The sequence below is a fragment of the Balaenoptera physalus genome (assembly GCF_965194825.1).
Source record: "Balaenoptera physalus genome assembly, chromosome: 20".
Classification (NCBI taxonomy): domain Eukaryota; kingdom Metazoa; phylum Chordata; class Mammalia; order Artiodactyla; family Balaenopteridae; genus Balaenoptera; species Balaenoptera physalus.
This window is the reverse complement of record NC_138901.1, coordinates 53,642,884-53,663,987: the sequence shown is the minus strand read 5'-3', so window position 1 is coordinate 53,663,987 and position 21,104 is coordinate 53,642,884. Positions and strand designations below refer to the sequence as shown.

At 47.2% G+C, this 21,104-nt stretch overlaps 1 protein-coding gene across 8 annotated transcripts in view; it reads right to left on the bottom strand.

Annotated features, from left to right (window-relative positions):
• Positions 1 to 8,735, bottom strand: part of SLC13A5 (solute carrier family 13 member 5) — a 29,339-nt gene extending 20,604 nt beyond the window's left edge. For 5 of the 8 annotated variants that reach the window (XR_014257992.1, XM_082443867.1, XM_082443869.1 and 2 more), the window contains exons 1-4: positions 8,663 to 8,735; positions 7,951 to 8,066; positions 2,604 to 2,732; positions 2,184 to 2,320 (exon numbers count right to left, since the gene is read on the bottom strand). Coding sequence is in view for 7 of the 8 variants with exons in the window: in XM_082443867.1 (XP_082299993.1) it covers positions 2,184 to 2,320; positions 2,604 to 2,732; positions 7,951 to 8,066; positions 8,663 to 8,675 (395 nt within the window). In the remaining variant the exon portion in view is untranslated. Of the gene's footprint in view, positions 1 to 2,183; positions 2,321 to 2,603; positions 2,733 to 2,971; positions 2,997 to 4,304; positions 5,882 to 7,950; positions 8,067 to 8,662 lie in introns of those variants that run through there. The other 3 variants (XM_082443868.1, XM_082443872.1, XM_082443871.1) reach the window with 3 other exon arrangements.
• Positions 8,736 to 21,104: the final 12,369 nt, after the last annotated feature.

The window sequence follows — 21,104 nt, the reverse complement described above, 5'->3', positions numbered from 1 at the left end:
GCTGAGGCCAGTTCAAGATTGGGTGTCCAGGAAGGGATTGCAGTTTTAGTGCCTCCCTCCCTCCCTTCCCTCCCTTCCTCTGCCTCTCTCCCGCAAACATTACTGACATCTACTCTGCTGGCTACCGGGTCACCAGGCGGCCTCAGCCTCAGTCGTGGTTCTAAGGCGCTCACCATCTAGCAAGGGAAGCACCAGCATCCAGTTTGTGCGGACCCAGTGTGGAGAGTTGGCCCTAATATGACTTAGGGGTGCGCTGGAGCAGCCCTATGTGCAGGCAGACCAAACTTCCCACTTCTATCTAGAAGATTCCCACCCACCCTGACCCCACTTCTCCCCTCATGAGTTCAGAAAGGCTGCGTGGAGTCAGCCTTCAGGGGTAGGATGAGCCGGGGAGGGCCCTGGGGAAGTGGGACCTCCTTCATGGCTGATCCCCTGCCCCACCTCCCTCCATTCACGCCCTTTGCCGCCCTCCACTCTGCAGTGGACCGGGTCCCCAAACAGTATTCAGAAAACGTTCCCTTTCCGTGTAACACCCCACCTTCCACCTCTGTGCCACCTGTGTCATCTGCCTAGAAAACTCCTCACGGTCTCTCAAAGCCTTCAGGCAGCATCCCTTCTCTGTCACCTCCTTCCCAGTGCACACCAGGTAGGGCTGACCACACCCTCCTCAGTCTTCTCTAGGACACTTCTCGATGGCTGGATTTGAAACTGTTTCCATGTCTGCTCTCTCCTTAGAACGTGAGCAGGGAAGGTCTGATTCTTCTCCATGGGTCCCGCACACCTGGCGCAAGGCCAGGAGCAGAGGAGCTTGGGAGGGGCGGTTGGCTAAATGGAACTCAACCTCTTGGTCCCCATGCCCCTCTGCAGTCAGGCTTCTCCCCAGGGCCACTAATTTATTTGCCTGAAGAAGGGTCTCGGGGCTGCACTGCACCGGGCTTTAGCTGGTATCCGTGCAGTAGACCTCATGGACCCATGAGTACAAAGGCTGGGATCCAGGCTAGGATGAGGGTCAGAATTTACATGAATGAGGCTTCAACATGATGCTCCAAGGCACCAAGGGAGCCTCGACATACAGGTCGCCCCCAGCACAGGCAGTGCCCTGCGCAGCCGGAAGCCAGGCTCGGAGGAGGAGCCAGGGGGCAGGAAGGAGCAGAGACGCGTGTGTGAACGTCCTGGATTTGGGAGCGAAAGCGCTCCAGCACACTCCAGAATGAGGCCCACCCGCTGATGGAGAAAAGCCAACCACTCAAAGGATCCTAAAAGCAGGAATTCTGAGGCCTCACATTTCTAGAAAATGCAATGGCTTTTGATTTGACCCTGTAAACCAATCACCGGAGGGGCTCGGGTAACAGGTCAGAGAGTCACAAAGCCCTCACTCAAGGGAGCTGAGGCACCAAGGGTGCTTGGGCGGGCCAGGGTCTCTGTGTGCTCAGAGCCCAGCATGGTCCTTGACATGAGGACATAGCAGGAGGGATTTACTGTGAAGTAACCAACCTGCCTTCCCAGGGCTGGGCTGGGTCATGCCATCATTTAGGGAGCACGTTGCCTCAAAAAAAAAGGTGCATGCTGAGTTCCCAATTAGAGGGGGCAAGGCCCCATCAGATAGGCCCGGTCCAATCCCCATGTGACGTCAGCAAACCATTTAACTCCTCTCTGCCTCAGAACAGAACGTGGGTGATGGGAATAATCCCCAACCCCCAGAGGTGCGGTGAGAGTCAGATGAGGTGGTAAATAAGCCCCCGGTATCATGCCCGGGGCCCTGTGGGCGCTCAGTACACCCAGGTGATTCTGCTGTATCAACTCCACGGCTTGGTCGGAATGACCTGTGACTGGCAGGGGAGATCTTGGAGAGGGGTGAGACGACTGAGTAATGGGGAGAAGGTGGGGTAAGCAGCAGCTTTGCAGAGGGAACAGATGTGCCAGCTTTGGAGGGATGACCTTTCCGCTTCCCCCCGAGCTGGGTAGTTGAGCCATCTCTTTCCTGCTTTCCCCACAAAGCCCCTAGGGGTATCAGGCATGGCTTGATCTGGCCTCCACCCACCCAGGGGTCTGCCTGGCTGCCAAGCCCAGGTAAGGCCATGGCCAGTCCTTGCCTGTGGGTGATCTGGCCTGTGCCACACACCCCTCCCTGGCCCTGGGGCCTACTGCAGGGCCCTGCGGTAAGAGAGAGAAGGGGTAATTACTGGGCAGGCTTGGCCCCCACCCAGAGGAGCGTGCGCAGGGCGATCCTCTTATGCAGGTTCCAGTGCTCCACAGCCACAGCCACGATGAGGCCGCCCAGGAACAGCATGTTGGTGTCCTTCATGTACTGGACGCACACCTGCAGGATGGCATGGAGGCCCCATCAGGCCTGCCCCCTGACCACACACTGCTTGGGCTCAGGGTCACCCAAGTCCCCAGAGATAGGCGAGCAGAGCAGATGCTGACTTCAGGGCAGCTTGGAATGGGGATGGAGGGTCAAGGGTATGTCTCTATGCCAGAGAGAGCCCACAAACAGGGTATTATCTGGTCCCCCGGGTCCTAGGCAGCTCAGGGAAGGGCTCGGGAGAAGGAGCCACTGGGAGAGAAGCAGGAAGCCGCCCGGATGCTCTGGGACTGCTCACCTGTTTGGAGTCCAGAATCTTGAAGAGTGGGAAAAACAAGGCAGGCATGAGGGCAGTGACAGCCAGAGGGATGACTTCTGTGCACCAGTAAATCGCCATGAGGATGATGACGTAGGCACACCTGACAAACTGAAGAGACGGCACTGAGGCCTGGCGAGCTGCTGCCGCCCCGCGCCCCACCCCAGAACACTCGGGACAGCAGGGCATGGACTGCCAAAACAGGGTGGCATGTCAGTGGGAACCCCTGCTTCCCTGCCCCCGTCAGCACAGCCTTCCAGGGTCAGGACAGTGAGGCGGGCACAGGACCCGTCATCAAGAGACTCCTGCCCCCTGCCCCCCAGCTGTGCGGTCCTGGGCAGGTCTCTCACCTCTCCAAGCCTTGCATCCTCACGTCTTCACAGGGAAGAAGAGGGGGGAAAGGAGGAGGAGGAGGAGGAGGAGGAAGGGGAGGAGGAGGAAGAAGGAAGAGGAAGAAGAGAAAAAAAAAGAAAATACTGTTTTTGATGACCCGCTCTAAAAATTAAATCATTTTACAAAGTAAGTGCAATTCTTAGGAAAGGCTCCCCAAAGCACATCCTCAAACTCCTGGTATCTGTATCTAATTTCCTTCTCAAAAGGCTGCTCCAACTTTCTCGGCTCCCAGAAATGTGTGTTGTAAACCAGCTCATTCAGACAATGGCCAGCACTGAGTATTTTCAGGGTTGTTGTTTATTATAATTGAGAAGATGGTCTTGGTGTCTATTAGCCTCTCTAGTCACAAGGGTCTCAAGCTTTACTGTTCGTATTTAATCTTGTGTGAACTGCCTGTTCACACCCTTTAGCTACTTAGCCACTGGGATCTTGACTTTGGAGTGAGACAGACCTAGGTTTGGTTCAAGCGCTCGCAGCCCTGGCCCCTTACTCACTGTAGGACTTTAATTCTCCGTCTCATCGCCTAATAAAATAGGGATAATAATGCCCACCACCCTGGGTTGTTTTTTGTTTCATCAGCATTTTTACTATAATCATTATTAACCACCCAGGCTCTGCCTCTCCCTCATTCCAGCCCCCTCCACTTTAATCAGCCTCCAAAACCTATAGCTTCTACCCCAAAATCTTCCTCTTTCCCTTCTTCCTTCACCCTGTGGCCCTGCCTTTGCTCAGGCCACATCTTCTGCCTGCATCACTGCCGCTATCTTTTTTTTTTTTTTGCTGTTTTATTCGCTGTAGTTTTTTTTTTTGTAATTGAAGTATAGTTGATTTACAATATTGTGTTAATTTCAGGTGTACAGCACAGCTATTTTCTAATACGATCTTTCTACTTGCATCACTCCACACTGCTGCTCCCTCTTTCTCTTTTTACAAACCGGATCATATCACTCCCTTGTTTAAAAGCCTTCCTTTGCCTTCAGGACAAAAGCCAAATGCCTGAGCCTGTCCTGGGAGACCCTCTGCGATGGAGCAGTCCCTGCAGGGCCCTCCAGCCACATCTCCCATGCCCACTCCCACCCCGAGCTCCTGTGACCCCAGGGCACTGGTGGGAACTGAGGCAGATGCTCCGCCTCCCACGGCTGCTCTCACACATGACACCGTTCCTTTGGCCTGGAGTGAGTGCTGGGGGCTCAGTTCACTGCTGCCCTTAGTCTGGGTCTGTGTCCTTCCTCTATGCACGCCCCCACCCGCAGCAATTAGCACACTGGGTTGGCATTATATTTCACCCACCATTGAACACTGAACAGTGGAGTGAGCAGTGGAGGGCAGAATCCGTGTCACTCGGCATCCAGCACAGGCCTGAAACCCCGGGGACACTGCAAATGCTGATTAGAGAAACGGACCAGCACAGCATGGGCTGTGACAACACTGCTGGGGAAACGTACCTGCACACAATCACTGTTTATCACCACCCGAGATAACACATATTATACGCATGGAACGTCACACAAAGGCTGAGACATTCTTTGTCTGGACCGTGTTATCAGTGATAAAAATAAATCTTTCTTCGGCAGCCCATGAGAACCCCAGGACACCTCCCTACTGTCTAATGCAGGGTTTCTCAGCCTCGGCACTACTGACACTTTGGGTTGGATGGTTCTGTGTTGGGGGTGGCGGGGGCCTGTCTTGTGCATGGTAGGATGTTTGGCAGTATCTCTGGCCTCCACCCTGCTAGATGCCAGTGGCACTCTCTCCAGTTGTGACAACAAAAAATGTCTCCAAACTTTGTCAGATGTCCCTTTGTTGGGAAGGAGGGGAGAATCAATGCGGGTTGAAGCCTCTGGGCCCAAGGCAGGATAGCAACGTGGTTAGAAGACCAGGCTTTGACACCGGGCAGGCCTGATCAATGTCCGCTGTCTGCCATTGTGTGGCCTTCAGTTACGCCTTCTCTGGGCCTTGGTGTCAAGGGAGAGAGAGGTAGGAATGGTCCGCTGCAGGGGGGCAATAAGACGGTGTGCTGTAGAGAATTTTAAAACGGTAATACTGTCTAAAACTCAGTCTCCCTCTTCTTATCATCATGTGAGAACAATTCCCAACGATGTCTTTGATAAAATACTCCTCCCACTCCCAACCCTGGCCCCTCCCCCTGCTTGTTTCATGTCCTCACCTGTAAATCGAGGATTTAAAAGTACCCATTCTTAACATATGGCACACAGAAAGTGATTTTTTTATTATCTGAACTTAGAAGCGGCAGGTGACACGTGTAACCAGTTTTCCCGGGACAGTTCCTAGAGGCGCCAGAAGTAACCAACAGAAAAGACACAGGCTAACTGCCCTCTCACCTCCATGCTCCTATCAGGAGGCCCAGGAGGTGCCCCATCCCTGAATAATACCAGTCAGCAAACTTGACCCTCCCTCGTCTAGAATGCTCCCAGAGTGTTGTGGAGAGAGCAGAATAGGACAGGCGACCTTAGAGAAGCCTGAGGAGGGGTTGGTCACCATGCAGAATGAGACGGATTCTGCCTGCAGGTGGGAGCCCAGTTCCTGGTCAGTTCGGAGCCTTCCCTGCCGCTGAGAATGTGGCCGGAGGAGCACTTCAAGCTGAGCTCACAGTGGACAGTGGGACTTAAAAGTCCACACCCAGCACCGTGGAGAGCACATAGTGGGGCTCAAAAAATACGTTAAGTGCACAACTGAAGAAAACCATGGCTCATTATTTACCTAATTATTAACAAATAAGGGCGTCCATGACATAGTGCTTAATGGAAAAAACGTAGCTAAGAGAACATGCTGTGTGCGTGTCTTATGGGATTTGAAAGTCTTTTCATTTTTACTTTATACTTTACAGACTTTAAACATAAGAATTTTCACATAACTTTAATAACACAATGAATATACTTTTTTATTTAATAAAAAGCTATTTTTTTTAAAGAAAGAACCCAGAGAACAGGCAGAAAAGTGGAGCAGAGATGAAGACAGGAAGGAAGCAAGGTGCAGGAGATGAGTAAAAGAAGAAAGGCTGCAGGAGAGGGGCCCGGGCACTGGCAGAGGGTGACATGCCCTGGGAGTCGCCACCCCGCTTGGACGGGGCCGCCCAGGCTGCCAACTTCTCGCCAGCTTCCCCGCTGCGCTGCCCCCTGCCCTGGGTTTCCTTGCAAACTTTGTGGCCGTGGGTGGGGACGGGGAGCTCTTCAGTGGTGACCAAAACAGAAGCACACAGGGAGAAAACAAGCAGACGGGGTTCTGTCTCCCAGTCACCTGCACCACCGGGAGAGAAAGCACGTGAAGTCAGCCCCTGGAATGACTTTTACTGACACCTCCTCTTCCCTCGCCTGATCCTCACTCCCGGGGCAGGTTAATGACATGCATACACAGCCTGAGTTGGGGTCCCAGCTCAGGGCCACCTGTGTGTCGGGGGATGGGATGTGTGGGGGTGGGGTCTCGGTCATACTCTTCCGGAGCAGGAAGGTCAGCAAAGCTACCATAATTAGTCCAGGGAACATCACTCCCCACCAGCAGAACTAAAATCACAGCTCTCCTGCCTGGCTCCCTCCCACAGATGATAACAGCCCCAAATCTTTTTCTACAGAGGAAATATGGCCGATCACAGTTGGTGTGGAAACTAAAGAACCCCTCTAGTTGGATCTGCTGTCCTTGGCCCATCCAGGGTCTGTGTTCAGCCCACCCAAGGGCTCCTCCCAGCCTCCCCCTCCCCCATCCTAGGAACCAGCATAATCCCTTTTGGCACCTAAAGCCATAAAATGTCAACAACCAAACCACCTTGCCCCATCATACAGACGAGAACACCAAGGCCCAGAGAACGCAGGGGCTTGGCTAAAATCACAAGGATGGGTGAAAGGTGGAAGTCCGGTTCTCTAAAAGATTGGCTTCCTGATACCCCAGTACAACCCCATTCCTCTAGGACTGCCCTCAGAACATCCCCTAAAGAGCCCCTCTGTTTCCCAAACCTGCTTGGGCTGGGGGGAGCTGAGGTTTCCTGTCTGGGCTGAGAGTGAAAGGTGGAAAGAGGGAATGAGGAAGGAGCAGCCAGCAGCCACAAAAGCCTTCAAAGGGCTCGGGCCTCTGCCAAACAGGCCTCGCACTGCCCAGCAGGGCCTGGGCCAGGGCTCCCCGCACCGCCCCCACCCTGTGGCCAAGGCCATTCATTCTCCGCTTCCCTCCTGGGAGCACCAGGAGGCCAGGGCTTGGGACACAGCTTCCCCGAGACCCTGCGTCGTGCCACCCAAGGCGTGAGCTCTGGGACTGTGTCCCGCCTCCTGCCGCCGCCACAGCAGGCAGTGAGCAAAAGCAGGCCGACCTGACCTGCCTTTCAGCTGGGAGCAGGCTTCTGACTCAGCTGTGGCTGCCCAGGTTTCAGAGCTGGAAAGAAATGTGGATCACAGACAGGGAAACCGAGGCTCAAAGGAGGGCCAGAGAGGGACAAAGATGGCACTCAGGGTTCACTTAGGTGATGATCTTTTCGTGTAGGTCCCCGACTGGCCTCGGAAGCCACCTACAGCTGGGAAGTCCCCATTCCCCAAGGGAAGAGACAGGAGAAAGAAGGGAAAGACAAGCCCCCAGGCTCCCTCTTGGTACAGGTGGCATTTGGGGGGCCTGGGGACCGGGTTATGCACTCTGGGGAGATTCTGAGCCTATAGAGGGGCTGTGTGGCCAAGATCGGTGCTAACTTCTGGGTTTCTGTGCTTGCCAAAACAGTTCTTGTGCCCTGGGATCTGTGAACCCCAAGATCCATGGCTGTCAGAATTCTTTGCAGGGCACCTCCCATAGCACCCGGAGCTCCTGAGCGTCCGTGCCCCAGGGGAGCCGTGCCCGCCCCCGGGAATCCGTGCGCTCCACCTAATGCTCCCAGGTTCGGTGCCCGCTGCTGGGCACCCGGCGCCCAGAATCCAAGGGGCTGCCCAGAGACGCAACTGACCTTGGCGGGCATCAGAATGATGAGTGGCAGCAGCAGAATCGGGGTGACGAACAAGATCACGAAGGACTTGAACTTGGAGACATAGCTCAGTGCGGAGGCCATCGCGGAGAGGGAGCCTGGCGGTAGAGGCGAGAGAGGGGCAGCTTGTAGCTTCACGGGCTTAAGAAGGGGCCGCAGTCCAGGGGGTTGGAGGGGGCGGCGGCAACTCCGCCTCCCATGGTGGGGCCTCCCCGCGGCCCCGGGGCGGGGCCAATCCCGCGGGGTCGGTGGGACAAGCCTGCCCCCAACTCTGCCTGCGGGCGGAGGCGGGCGGCGCCCACGGACTCCAGCGCTTCGGGCGGGCCCTCCAGGAGTGGTCTGGGCCCTGGCACCTCCTGGCTCTCCGAGGCTTTCCTGCAGTGCCCTAGACAGGCGCGCCCGCGGACGGCCAAGCGAGAGTGATCGGTCATTCAGTCTGCGGGCTTAGGCGTGCGGCACCCCCTCTGCATCCGCACCTGCCCTTCCTGGGCCCTGCCGGGGTCCCCGGTGAAAGTCCCTAGCGGTTTCTGAGTCTTTCGGATCCATCTCCCCAACCTCTCCCTCCTCTTCACCTGGTTACTCCTGTTCCTCCCACTCCCATCCCGGAGGGGTCTCCCGCAGCGACCCACCGCGCGCCCAGCGCCGTCGGCTCCGCGGGCCTCCCCGCCCCCCCGTCCCCCCCCAACCCCGTCACCCTCAGCTCCCATGCAGTGTCCGCGCTGCTCTGGGCACAGGACTCGTCCCCAGCGCGCCCTCTCCCACCCAGCGCATCCCGGGCACTCTCCAGCGATCGCGGAGGAGGTGAGGCCACCGTCCTCCGCAGCCCGGGGTGCTTTCGCCCTCCAGCGGACACTGGCGCAGCCCGCCGACGTCCTGCTGGCACTGCGTGCGCGGAAGGCGGACTGAGCCCGCCTGACAGCGGCAGCTACTGCCATTCTACAGGGGAAACGAGGGTCCAGAGAGGAAGGGACTTAACCAAGGCTGCCCTGAGAGGGTCGTTCATTCACTCGGCCCGCCTCCTGCGGACAAGTACTGAGTACCTATTCTGTGCTAAGCCCAGACACCACCACCCCTATCTATCACTTTCTTTTTTCCTCCCTTCTCCTCTGCCTGCCGGGCTTCTCATTCTGCAGCTTTCTTTGGGGGAGGCCTACCCCTGTTTGTTGTTTAACCACAGCCTGTTCCTTAGTTATTAGTATCCTCTGTCTTCAACCCAGCCCTGGTGCCAGAGTCCCAGATTCTCCATATTTCCAACTTTTTCCAGCCTGGATGTGCCTCAGGCCCTACAACTCAACACATCCTAAATCAAGTTCACGAGTCTCCTCCTGTGACCTCCACCTAAGGACAGGTATTCCCCCAAACCCTTCCTGTATCTTTCTTCTGTCCTCCCCCTTTGTAATTCTCATTCATCTAAACCTGGGTTTCCCTCCATCCCCCCATCCCAGGGCACTTAGCACTGTTTGTACCTATTTAATTATTGGTGTGATTTTTATTTAACGTTTGTTTTATTCATCACCATATGTCCAACCAGCACCTTTTACAGTGCCTGATCTGATACGTGCACTCAAAACTTTTTCTCTGGGGTGTGTGAGTGAATGCAAGTAGTCAGTGAAAAAAATCAATCAATAGTCAATCTAAGAAAGAAATGGAAATTTTTATTACAGCCAACCTGAGGATTAAAACCCAGGAAATAGTCTTTCAGAAAGCTCTGAGGACTGCTTTGTCTGTTAGAGGTCAAGGCATTTGAGTTTTTGAGACAAAGGGTTATACATCAAAGTAACATGTTGACGGTTTACATAGTCCAACAAGGCAAGTAGTGGGTTACGGTGACCCCTTACAGGATTGAAAGAGGAATGTTATCTCCTGAGGAGTTACCTTGCTGGCGCCAGGAGAAAGTTCCCCCCAACCTTTTTTTTTTTTTTTTTGGCGAGTAGGCATTCCTTTGTCTTCTGAGGGGGTCTAGTTAATGTATAATGCAGATGCACAATGCACATTAAAGGGATGAAAGTAGTGGCTCAAACAGGCAGAGAGATAATTTTATGTTTAAAATTTTTCTTGTCCTGCCTTAAAAATAATTTTATTTCCTCTAAGTAAACCATTTCCTTACAGTAATACAACTGCTTTTATTACCCAACCGCACTTGGGTCCATTCGCCCAACACTCAGCAAAGCAAGTCTACTGACACTGGGTTGTGGTGAAGTATGGTGTTTATTGCAGGTGCCAAGCAAGGAGAATAGGCAGCTCATGCTCAAAAAGACCCAGACTCCCCAATGGCTTTCAGGGAAGAGTTTTTAAAGGCAACATTTGGGGTGAGGGTTGCAGGGGACATGACTTTCTTCTGATTGGTTGTTGGTGGTGGGGTAACAAGGTGGTGTCTTGCGACTCTTAATCGTCAACCTTCTGGTTCCAACTAGTCTGGGGTCTATGTGCTTGTGGTCAACAAGTACCCCATCCTCCACCTGGGTGGGGGCGGGTGGGGTCTTAGTTCTTGCAGAACAATTTAACGATGTGTGTCAGATTGTATATATATCCCTCGAGGAGGAACTAGTACCCTGTTTTATTGCTGACCTATTGTTTCTTGACTGCTTTTCCTCTGTTTCTGCGTTCCCTCACTTCCCTTATTAATAACTGCTTGAGTCTGCTCTTTGGAATTCAGGGAAGACCTAGGAGACCAAAGCCTTTTTCTACAAAAAAGAAATGGACACGGAGGGGCTTTTTTTACCCGGGAGGGCCCCACAGGGTCCTGCTCGGTTTCAATCCCCCTTTTCTTTGATCCTCCTCAATCCTAAGGGGAACAGGGGCAGGACAAGAAAGAGAATAAAGTTTTGGATAGAGAGGTTAGCCATAAACTCAGCAGGGGAACGCGGTTTTAGGGAGACTCGATTTCACTTTAAAGGGGGTATACGTGGTTAGAGCATGGACTCTCGAGCTGGACTGCCTGAAGGCGTATCCTGCCCCTAATCCCATCCCGGCTGTGTGCCTTATCAAGTTGCCCTCTCTGAGCTTATTTTTTCACAAATAACACCAACTTTGACTTGAGAAGGTTGCTTTGAAGATTATATGAATTAATGCTCAGAAAATGCTTACCAGTGCCCTGGCATATAATCAACAATCAGTAAATATTTGCTTTTGCAATTATATGCAAAATACTCTTAGTGTCAGGAACAATGGGGAAGGCTTCACCCAGGAGGTGGCATTTAAGCTGAGACTTCAAGTCTGAGTAAAAATTTGCCAGGCAGCAGTGGAAGGTAGTCAAAATCACCAATGAATGATAAAGTGTTCAAATCGTTGAGAAAAATCCTGAGATAATTCAGGAATACTGGAGACTAAAGTGCAGCTACACCAAAAATAAGCTAATAAATGGAAAGATTATACCAAGTTCATGGATAGGAAGACCAAACATTGTAAAGATATGCATTCCTCTCAAATTAATCTATAAATTCATTTCAATTCCAATGAAAATCCCAACAGAATTTTTATTTGACAAGCTAAATCTAAAGTTCAAACTTTTGCAAGGAGCCAAGAATAGATAAGACACTTCTGAGGAGAGGGGGGAAATTAGTCTTTTCAGAATAAGACTCACTAAGTGATAGTAACTGATGTAACCATTAACTATTGGCATGAAGATAGAAAAATAGATGAGTAGCATAAAATGAAGAGCCTAGAAGTAGACCCAGGCTTACATGGAAACTTGCTATGCAAGAGAGATTACATGGACTAACCAATGCCTACTGGCAGCTGCTAAACTAATTAGTTCTAAGCAGTAGAGGCATTTTTCTTTCACTAAATATGTTAAACACATAACAAAAGTTTGATCATAATATGTAACAAATTAATAAAGTTATTTCTGATTTTTTAATCCACGAGTCATTCACTTATTCCCAATTCTCATCAATTGAAATGGGAATTCAATTGATACGTGCAAATTTATTTACCAAAAAATACTGACAAAGTACTGATGAGGACATGTAGCAACCGGGTCTCTCATTCATTGCTGGTGGAAATATAAAATTGTGCAAACACTCTGAAAAATAGTTTGGCAGTTTCTTATAGAGTTAAACTTACATTTACCATAAAACCCAGCATCACACACCTGGGTATTTATGCTAGAGAAATGAAAACTCATGTTCACACAAAAACCTATATGTGAATGTTCAGAGGAATTTTATTTACAATAGCCCCAAGCTAGAAACAATCCACATGCCCTTCAGCGGCTGAGTGGTAAAGAGGCTGCACTTTATCCACGCAGTTGGAATACTACTCAGCAGTATAAAACAAGAAAAAAGAAAGAAAGAAAGATAAAGAACGTACTTGGATGGATCTTAAGGGCATTATGCTGAGAGTAAAAAGCCAATCACAAGATGTTACGTACGGCATTCCATTTATATAACATTCTGCACGTGAAAAAAACTAGAGGGAGGTGGAACAGACCCGTAGATGCCAGGGGTCAGGGTTGGGGGAGAATGTGACTATAAAAAGGTGACTGAGCAGTTTTATATCCTAACTGTAGTGATGGACATACTAATCTATCCACATGATAACGTTTCATAGAACTACACCCACACCCACATACACACACACACACACACACACACACACACCTGCATGTAAAAATCAGTAAAACCAAATAAAGTCTGTAGTTGAGTTGTTAGGATCGTACCAATGTCAATTTCCTGCTTTTAATAGCATACTATGTCTATATGGAATGCTGTGTTGGGGCAGTCTGGAGAATGGTATATGGGAACTCTCTGTACTCTTTTTGCAACTCCTTATAAATCAAACTATGTTAAAATTTAAAAACGCTTTTAAAATTGCAGTAGGTAAAAAATAAACTTTAGACTAATGAATCCAATCCCTCCCAATTCATATTTTTATGGCTGATACTGTAGCAAAGAGAATGGTATTACTGTTGAGAGGGTGACATGCATAAAACATGCCTAAGAATGCAGTTGGTGAATAGTTTTTCTTAAACTTTAGATACTTTTATTTGAGTCTATTTGTGTCTATTTGGGCAGGGTGTGTAAGTATTTCTGTGGATAGAGCAGCTACAAGGACTGGTCACTGCTACTAAAAGCAGGCATCGCTTGTTTCCAGGCTTTAACTTGGGAACACTGTTTTATTTGTAAACAAGTTTTGGTTGCTAGAAATTCAACAACCAAAATTCAGCTTGATTCGCTCAGAGTATAGGATGTTGCCATTAGAAGAGAGTGTTGGTCAGCTTTCGCTAGGTTCAGCTTGCGACAGCAAATATTTACTCCAGAGCTGCAAGTCGGCTGGGAGTCTGCGGTTTTCCAACTCTGCTGCCGGCTGTGGGTAGATTGTGGGCAGCTCCATATTCTTCTCATTTCTGAACTGTGGGTCTGCTTCACTTGCTTTCTCATTCCGAGACCCAGACTGAGGAAGCGGACGCTCTCAGGACACGCTGTTCCCAAGGCGGAGAGCAGGAGCAAGAGGGCTGGTGGGACCTCGCAGCACCTCTAGAGCTTCTGCTCAGGTACAGCATACCTCATCTCTCCCCTTCCACTAGCCAAAGCAAGTCCCATGGCCACGTCCAAAGTCAACAGGGTGGGAATTGTACTCCGTCTGCAGGGAAGGATTGCAAAGATGGGAAGGGAATTAATAATTGTGAACAAATAATCTGACCTACCACACGTGATAAATATTATTAAGTCCAGAGCATTACACTTACATCTTTTAGAAGTGATGTGTGTGGAAATGGGATCAACTTGTATGAGTTATATGAGCTTGGTTACTTGAGTTACAAGAATTCAGAAGTGAGATGGTTGTTACAGGGATATAAATTAACATAGCTCTTCAAACTGGAAAGTGAAATCAGACTTTTTTTCACACAAAATAAGTCTTATTTGGATGATTACTTTGACAATAAATACTGACTTTGCCAATTAGGTTATACAGAGGATGCTTCCCATAAGCCAACTGAGCTAAATTTGTAGCTTCAATATTTTGACACATGTATAGTTGAATCTCATGATAACAGAAAATAACTTTCCATTGTAACAGATGAGTCTTAAGAGATGCTTCTATGGTGAAAGAGGTATTTAATTATCATTTGAAAATCCTAATAAAGACTTTTTGGTGGAATTCTTGAAAGTTGAACAGGAAAATGACCCTAAAAGTCTGAGCAGCAAATGCTTTTCTGAGCCAGGTGCTTTCCAGTTCTTTGCTGTCAATGAAATTGAGTGAGAACCAAATCAGGCTGCCAAATGATACAACATCCAAAACAATTTTCTATGATAGATCATTATGCGATTTTTGGTGAATTTGGTGCAACTTGGGAAAGTTCATAGAAGTAAGAAACTCTGCTCTTAAAAATCTTCTATTCCTATCTATTTACATCAGCAAAGTTGCTCAGAGCCTACATCCATAACAGAAAATAAGGATAGAATTGATGCTGAATCTTGCCTCCACCAAGTAATAAGTAACATTCATCCATGGCTAACTGATAACAAATTAAGCCCCATCGACCTTATTGAACTGCCTTTGCCATCAAATTTCACTTTTTATATATAATAATTACTTATAAAAATCTCTTATACTTATGTTGCTTTGGTTAAGTGTATACTAATAATTGCTGTCATAACTTAAAGCAGAAGAAAATTTTAACTCTTAGAGCCTTACTTTCATAAAAATTTTAAAACATGAGTATTTCAATTTATACACATATTTTTATTGTGGAAAAATATGGTTGGGAGAGCGGTAGAAGACTTCAAATAAAAAATATGTTAACAGATTTTATTAACCAAATGGAATGGAAATATAAGATAAATGAGAAAAATAACTACATAAAATTTTGGTCTGCCAAGGAAGAGTTTACTTGAGTATTTTTAAAGTGGAGGGCTTCTCTGGTGGCTCAGTGGTTAAGAATCCGCCTGCCAATGCAGGGGACACGGGTTCAAGCCCTGGTCCGCGAAGATCCCACATGCCACGGAGCAACGAAGCCCGTGCGCCACAACTACCGAAGCCCGTGCGCCTGGAGCCTGGGGTCCACAACAAGAGAAGCCACCGCAGTGAGAACCCCGCGTGCACCACAACAAAGAGCGGCCCCCGCTCTCCGCAACTAGAGAAAGCCCATGCGCAGCAACGAAGACCCAACGCAGCCAAAAATAAATTAAAAAAAAAAATAAAGTGGATAATAGCATGTATCAAATTACTATGATATTTAGATTCCATTGGATGCATGTTGAAAAGTGAAGTAACAATTTTATTTTTAAATGATATTTATAATAACCAGACATGACATTCTTTGCAACTATCAGTTTGAACTATATGAAATTGTTAATATTCAACCATTTTCAACCTACAAATATGGCAGATTCATATGGCTCAAACTAGTATTTAAACTTATGCTATAATAACCTAAATGAGAAAAGAACTTGAAAAAGAATAGATACATGTATATGTATAACTGATTCACTTTGCTGTACACCTGAAACTAACAAAACATTGTTAATCAACTATACTCCAATATAAAATAAAAATTTTTTAAATAATTAAAATATATGTATACATAAAATTTTTTTTAAATAAACTTATGATAAAAAATTTAGATGACAACTTAAAATGTGGAAAGAGATACATAATTTTTTCAAAATTACCTTAGGGAGCGCATGAGTGCACAAGAAGTTCAAAGATCATTGTCCTAGGAAAAATTATCTGCACATATGTACAGGAGACATATAAAAGAAAGTTATGGTAATAGTGTTTGCAAGAACAAAATATATGAAAAATCCAATAACAAGAGAATAAATAAATAAATTGGGATGTTTTCATGCCAGATTTTTATATAGCAGGAAAAATGAAGGAATTAGAGGTATACACATAAATATAAATGAAGCTTATAAGTATTTGGTGAAAGCTTTATAATATTTGGTGAAAGAAGTAAGTTACAGAATGACACTTACAGAGTGATAATGCTTATAAAATTTTAAATATGCAGTATAATACTATATTTTGCTTAAGGATACAAACAGAAATAGTAAAAGTATAAAGACTAGAGGGATAAATAAACACCATATTCAGTCTGGTTTTAACCTGGTAGGGAGGAGGCCTGTGATTAGAGAGGAGAGCTCCAACTATATCTGAAATGTTTTATCATTTTAACTGGGTGTGGATACAGAGATGTTTATCATATTTTCCTTTATAGTTTTTAACATATTTTAAAAATTGCAAAATAAATGCTCATAATATTTTTAAAGCGGCCTGCATATATTTAACACTAGAAAAACATTCGTAAGACTCCAGGTATAAGATAAAGGAAAAAAAATATTTCAGACAAAGAAGAATAGCCAATGTCCCACTTATTGAATATTTAGTCTCCAAAGGTCATCTTTGGGGGCGGGGGGGATAGAGGGATAGTTAGAGCAGCATAGGGACGAAAAAGGACTGGGTGTTTTTAAGCTAGGGATCTTTTTATCACTGTGTATACAAATGAGGTCTGAATGAACATGTGAACTTTGATCCCTTTTCCAAATTGATGCTGGGTCCAAAGTTCTGTGCCATGAAATAGTAATAGTGGCCTTGATAGGCAAATCTGAAAACACAGATTCGCTGAGTGAGGATTCAGAATTTCCCCTTTGCTCTAATTATTCAGTTCCCTTCTTGCTGGATGGCAAGTCCTTTTTTGCCCCCTCTCTCTCTCTTTCAGATACATCCATCAATAGAAAAGATAAAAATATTTGTTGGGAGGGTCTTCCCTTTAGTAAAATGTGTACCTTTTATAGCACGTTGCATTTCATTGTTAAAGATGCGGTATAGAGTTCTATACCTCTGAATTAAGTTATATAATTCTTTTTATATAAAGTTGTTCAGAATCTCCACAGTGCAGATTGTCAAGTGGATGAGGACTGGGCAGTAAGGTCACTGTAGATGGAATGGGGTTCAGCAGAGACAGAAGCCAGACTGCAGTAGGGTAAAGAAAGGACGGGAGATGACGCGTGGAAACAAGCGAGATGAGACCTCTCTTTACCGAAGTTCAATTGTTAAAAAAAAAAAAAAGTGAGATTTACTTGAAAGGGCTAGAGGGTCAAAGGAGTTTTTAATTTGTTTATTTGTAGTAGTATATACATTTTAACTCCATTTATACAAGGTTTAACAGTATACAAAAACAATATTATATGTTGTTTATGGGTCCAAACATAAGTAGTAAATGTTTAAAAGCCATGCAAAGGAATAATAAGCTCCAAATTTAGGAGAGTAGTTATATATGGGAAGGCAGGAAAACAGAACTGGAGGACACAGGGAACTTCAACTATTATTTCTAATATTTTCTTAAGCTGAGTAGTGGGTGAACAGATTTTTTTTTTATTTTGACATTTTAAAATATTAATAATAATGCTTTTACTTATATAAAATAAGTGAGGGGATTATTTCAAAAAATAAACAAAATTTATAGAAAGATCAAATTTTATTTAAAGTAGAAATAGGAAACTGGAAAGTCAAGTCTTTGCTTAGAGAGTTCAGAAAAAAAGAAAAAACTAGAGGGATAGCAGAGAAGATATCAACAGAACCCCAGCTGTTATTTACAATATGTAAGTAAATAATCTAGTTTTGCTTAACTTCAACCAAAAAGGGAGAGAGACCGGAATATAACTGTTAAAAAAAAAAAAAAAAAATCAAGAGGAATGCAACAGAAGGGAAATTGTGCAAGCAGAAGGGAAGGTTTCCCAGTATGCCTAAGTGACTTCCCTTACTATAATTCCAAAAGGTGGTTATATGGACCTAATCTGGAAGTCTGTATGTGTGGTTCTTTCCATCTGCCCTGAGGATGGTACAGACGGCCCTCCAAGTATGGGCGGAGGAGGAAGGAGACAGAGGTGGAGCTGTGGATTGTATATAAATGTGAGTGTTCTTCCAACTGTGTGCCCTAGAATTTCTTGATTACCCTGAGTATCTGGTGTTTCTTCCTGCCAAGCAGGCTACTGTTGAGGTAAAATAAGCCAGTGTGGTCTGATCTGCATTGCCTTACTTGCTCTTCCCATCAGCGGCCACACATGGAAGTGGCCCTGGAATGAGAGATAACAGAGTTCATTCTCCTAATGACATTTCCAACCTGGCTGTTGATGGTCGTCATTGCGGCAACCTGTTATCTCTCTGGCTCTCCCGGCGCCCTTGTACCACTAGAAAGGGCCGAGATGGCGACAAGAAGGAACTAAAGGGACTTCCCTGGTGGCGCAGTGGTTGGGAATCCGCCTGCCAATGCAGGGGACGCGGGCTCGTTCCCTGGCCCGGGAAGATCCCACATGATGCGGAGCGTCTAGGCCCGTGCGCCACAACTACTAGGCCTGGTCTCTAGAGCCTGTGAGCCACAACTACTGAGCCCACGTGCCACAACTACTGAAGCCTGCGTGCCTAGAGCCCGTGCTCTGCAACAAGGGAAGCCACTGCAATGAGAAGCCCGCGCACCACAACAAAGAGTAGCCCCCTCTCGCAGCAACTAGAGAAAGCTCGCGCGCAGCGACAAAGACCCAACACAACCGAAAATAAATAAAATAAAATAAAAAGAAGGAACTAAAGCAAGATGTTTGACAGCACTAAACAGATTATTTCAACAACCAATTAATCACCCTACCTACCGCACCTCTTCCCATCCCCCAGAGGTACACACTTGCAACAGTACTTCTAGCACTTTCTTCCAGTATTTACCTCTGTATTTCTTTTCTTTTCTTTTCTTTTCTTTGGCCTGCGCCATGCAGCACACGGGATCTTAGTTCCCCGACCAGGGGTGGAACCCGTGCCCCCTGCAGTGGAAGCGTGGAGTCCTAAACACTGAACCACCAGGGAATTCCCCATATTTCTAAGTAAAATAAACTGCAATTTTGCGACTTCCCAAGTTTATAAAATATTTCTTGACTTCCTATCATAAAAGATGAGCATGCAGCCCTCTTACACAAATCCTACCACATCACTGCCAGCCATTTCTCCTTTCCCTCCCCATGTCTTCTCAACATTTTGTTTGTCAACATTCTAACTGTTGATCATACATCGACCTGCTGGGAGGGTGGCTCATCTCTGAGTACATGAAAGCTGTTCGTCTGGGAGCCTCCAGACCTCATCCTGTGCGTCTCTTTATTTGGCTGGGCCTGGTTTGTATCCTTTATGATACACTGTAATCATAAGTATAGCACTTTCCTGAGTTCCATGAGTCATTCTAGTGGATTCTCGTACCTCAAGGAGTCGTGGGAACTCCCAGACTGATCAGAAGTGAGGGTAACCTGGGGACCCCCAAGCTTGTGGCTGGTGTCCTTAGTAGCTAGTGGGAACCCCAGGATTTGTAGCCAGTCAGGAGTGTGGGAGGGTTTGGCGTCCCTGAACTTGCAACTAGTGACTGAAGTGAGGTCGGGCTCAAGGGGAATGTGCCTTTATCCGGTGAAATTTGATCTAACTCTGGTAGTTAGGCTTAGAATTGTATTGTGCGTGGATAAATACAAAAGACCATTCTTTTCCCTCTTGATTTCTTTAGAATTCCTATGGCTTTTTAATGCACAATTTACAACATTGCCAGATGGTGTCAGGACTGAATTGTATCCTCTCAAATTCATATTTTGAAGCTCTAAACCCCAAAGTGTCGTATTTGGAGATAAGATTCTTAGGAGATAATTAATGTTAAATGAGGTCGTAAGGGTGGGGTCCATTTTTAAAAACTAAAAGACACTAATTATTCTCTAAAACGAGTGGCTGTTCATCAGCATGACTTACACAAAGTAAGCTTTTCTGATAGCAGAAAGATGCTCAGGGTCTAAGTTTTTTCTCTTTCATTTCCCCGCCCGCCCCCCCCCCCACAAAGTGACAATAAAAGATTTAATGTACATGGTCATTTGTCCTAGGTCACATGAGATTTGACAGCAACTAAGGTGGCCATTCCATGATTGAGATTTAGAAAATCACCAGCAAGAGGGAGAAAGGCCCAGAACACTGACCCTGAGATGTGCCTTTGGGGCACTGAAGCAATGACGATCTGGAGACAAAGAGGAGAGCTGGGATTGCCGATTGGATGGGGATGGGTCGGGGGAGAAGGTGAGGAGGTGCTTTGACCAGGAAAAGAGCTGAGAATGTGTGGAAACAGACCTCCGAAGGAATGGAAGGGAAAAATTCTTGGGACCACAATTGCAGACAGAATGCGATGGAGTTGCTGTTTCTTGCCCATGAGTTTAATGACAAGGTTCCTTCCCTTTGGATGCCAACTAAGCAGGAGCCGGCAGGGCATCCCCTGACTTTGCAGCCCATCCAGGCCTGGAATCTGCCCCAAACACAATCACAGATATTCCCAAGGCTTGAAGTCCATCCAGAGACTAGTCACTTGATGCAATTGCCTGTGGTCTGAAAAACAAACTCCCACCCAAACATATTGTACCTGGGGAGACTGCAATCTCAATGATCATGTCTCCCAGGACTCAGGCCCACTCTGACCACAGGATCTTTCTAAAGGCGTGACCAACAGACATGTGCACAATTCCACCATGTAATTTTTGTCTGGGAGGTAAAATACCTCTGTCGTTACATCATTTTCCTTAGCGTAGCGATCCCTTAAGAGAAGAAAGCCTGACCAAGATCCCTTCTCAAAGTCAACCATGGAAATAACCTTTTAATATTCTCTCCTGTCTTCCGTGACCTTGTACAGCTTTCACACACAATTTCTCATTTTATCCTCGAAACAACGCATCGAGGTATGTACTATTATTCCTGCTTCCTGGGCCAGCCTAGAATTTCTGCTTCCCCCTTTCCGTCCTCCCGTTGAAAGGTCACGCTGGGCAGCCCAGCCAAGTCACGCCGGAGGGATTAGTTCCCTGTGACACCCCTTCCCCCACTCCCCTGACCCACAGGCCGGACACAAAAGAGGCTGCCGGAAACTCCTGACCACTGCCAAGCCGGTAGCCGCAGTGCCCTGGAGAGGAATTCTCAGCTCACAACAGAGCATTTCTCATCTAGTTTTTTTATGGGTTTGGGGTTGGGGAGGGGTTGGTGACCAGCCAAAGACGGGTGGCAGAATGATGAAATCAGGCAAGCCCGCAGCACTGATTCATGTCACGGTGGGAATGGGGACAGGCTTTTGTGCCAACCAGAATGTGCCTTGGTTACACACTCCAGTTAAAAATAGTGATGGCTCAGGATCGGCCATG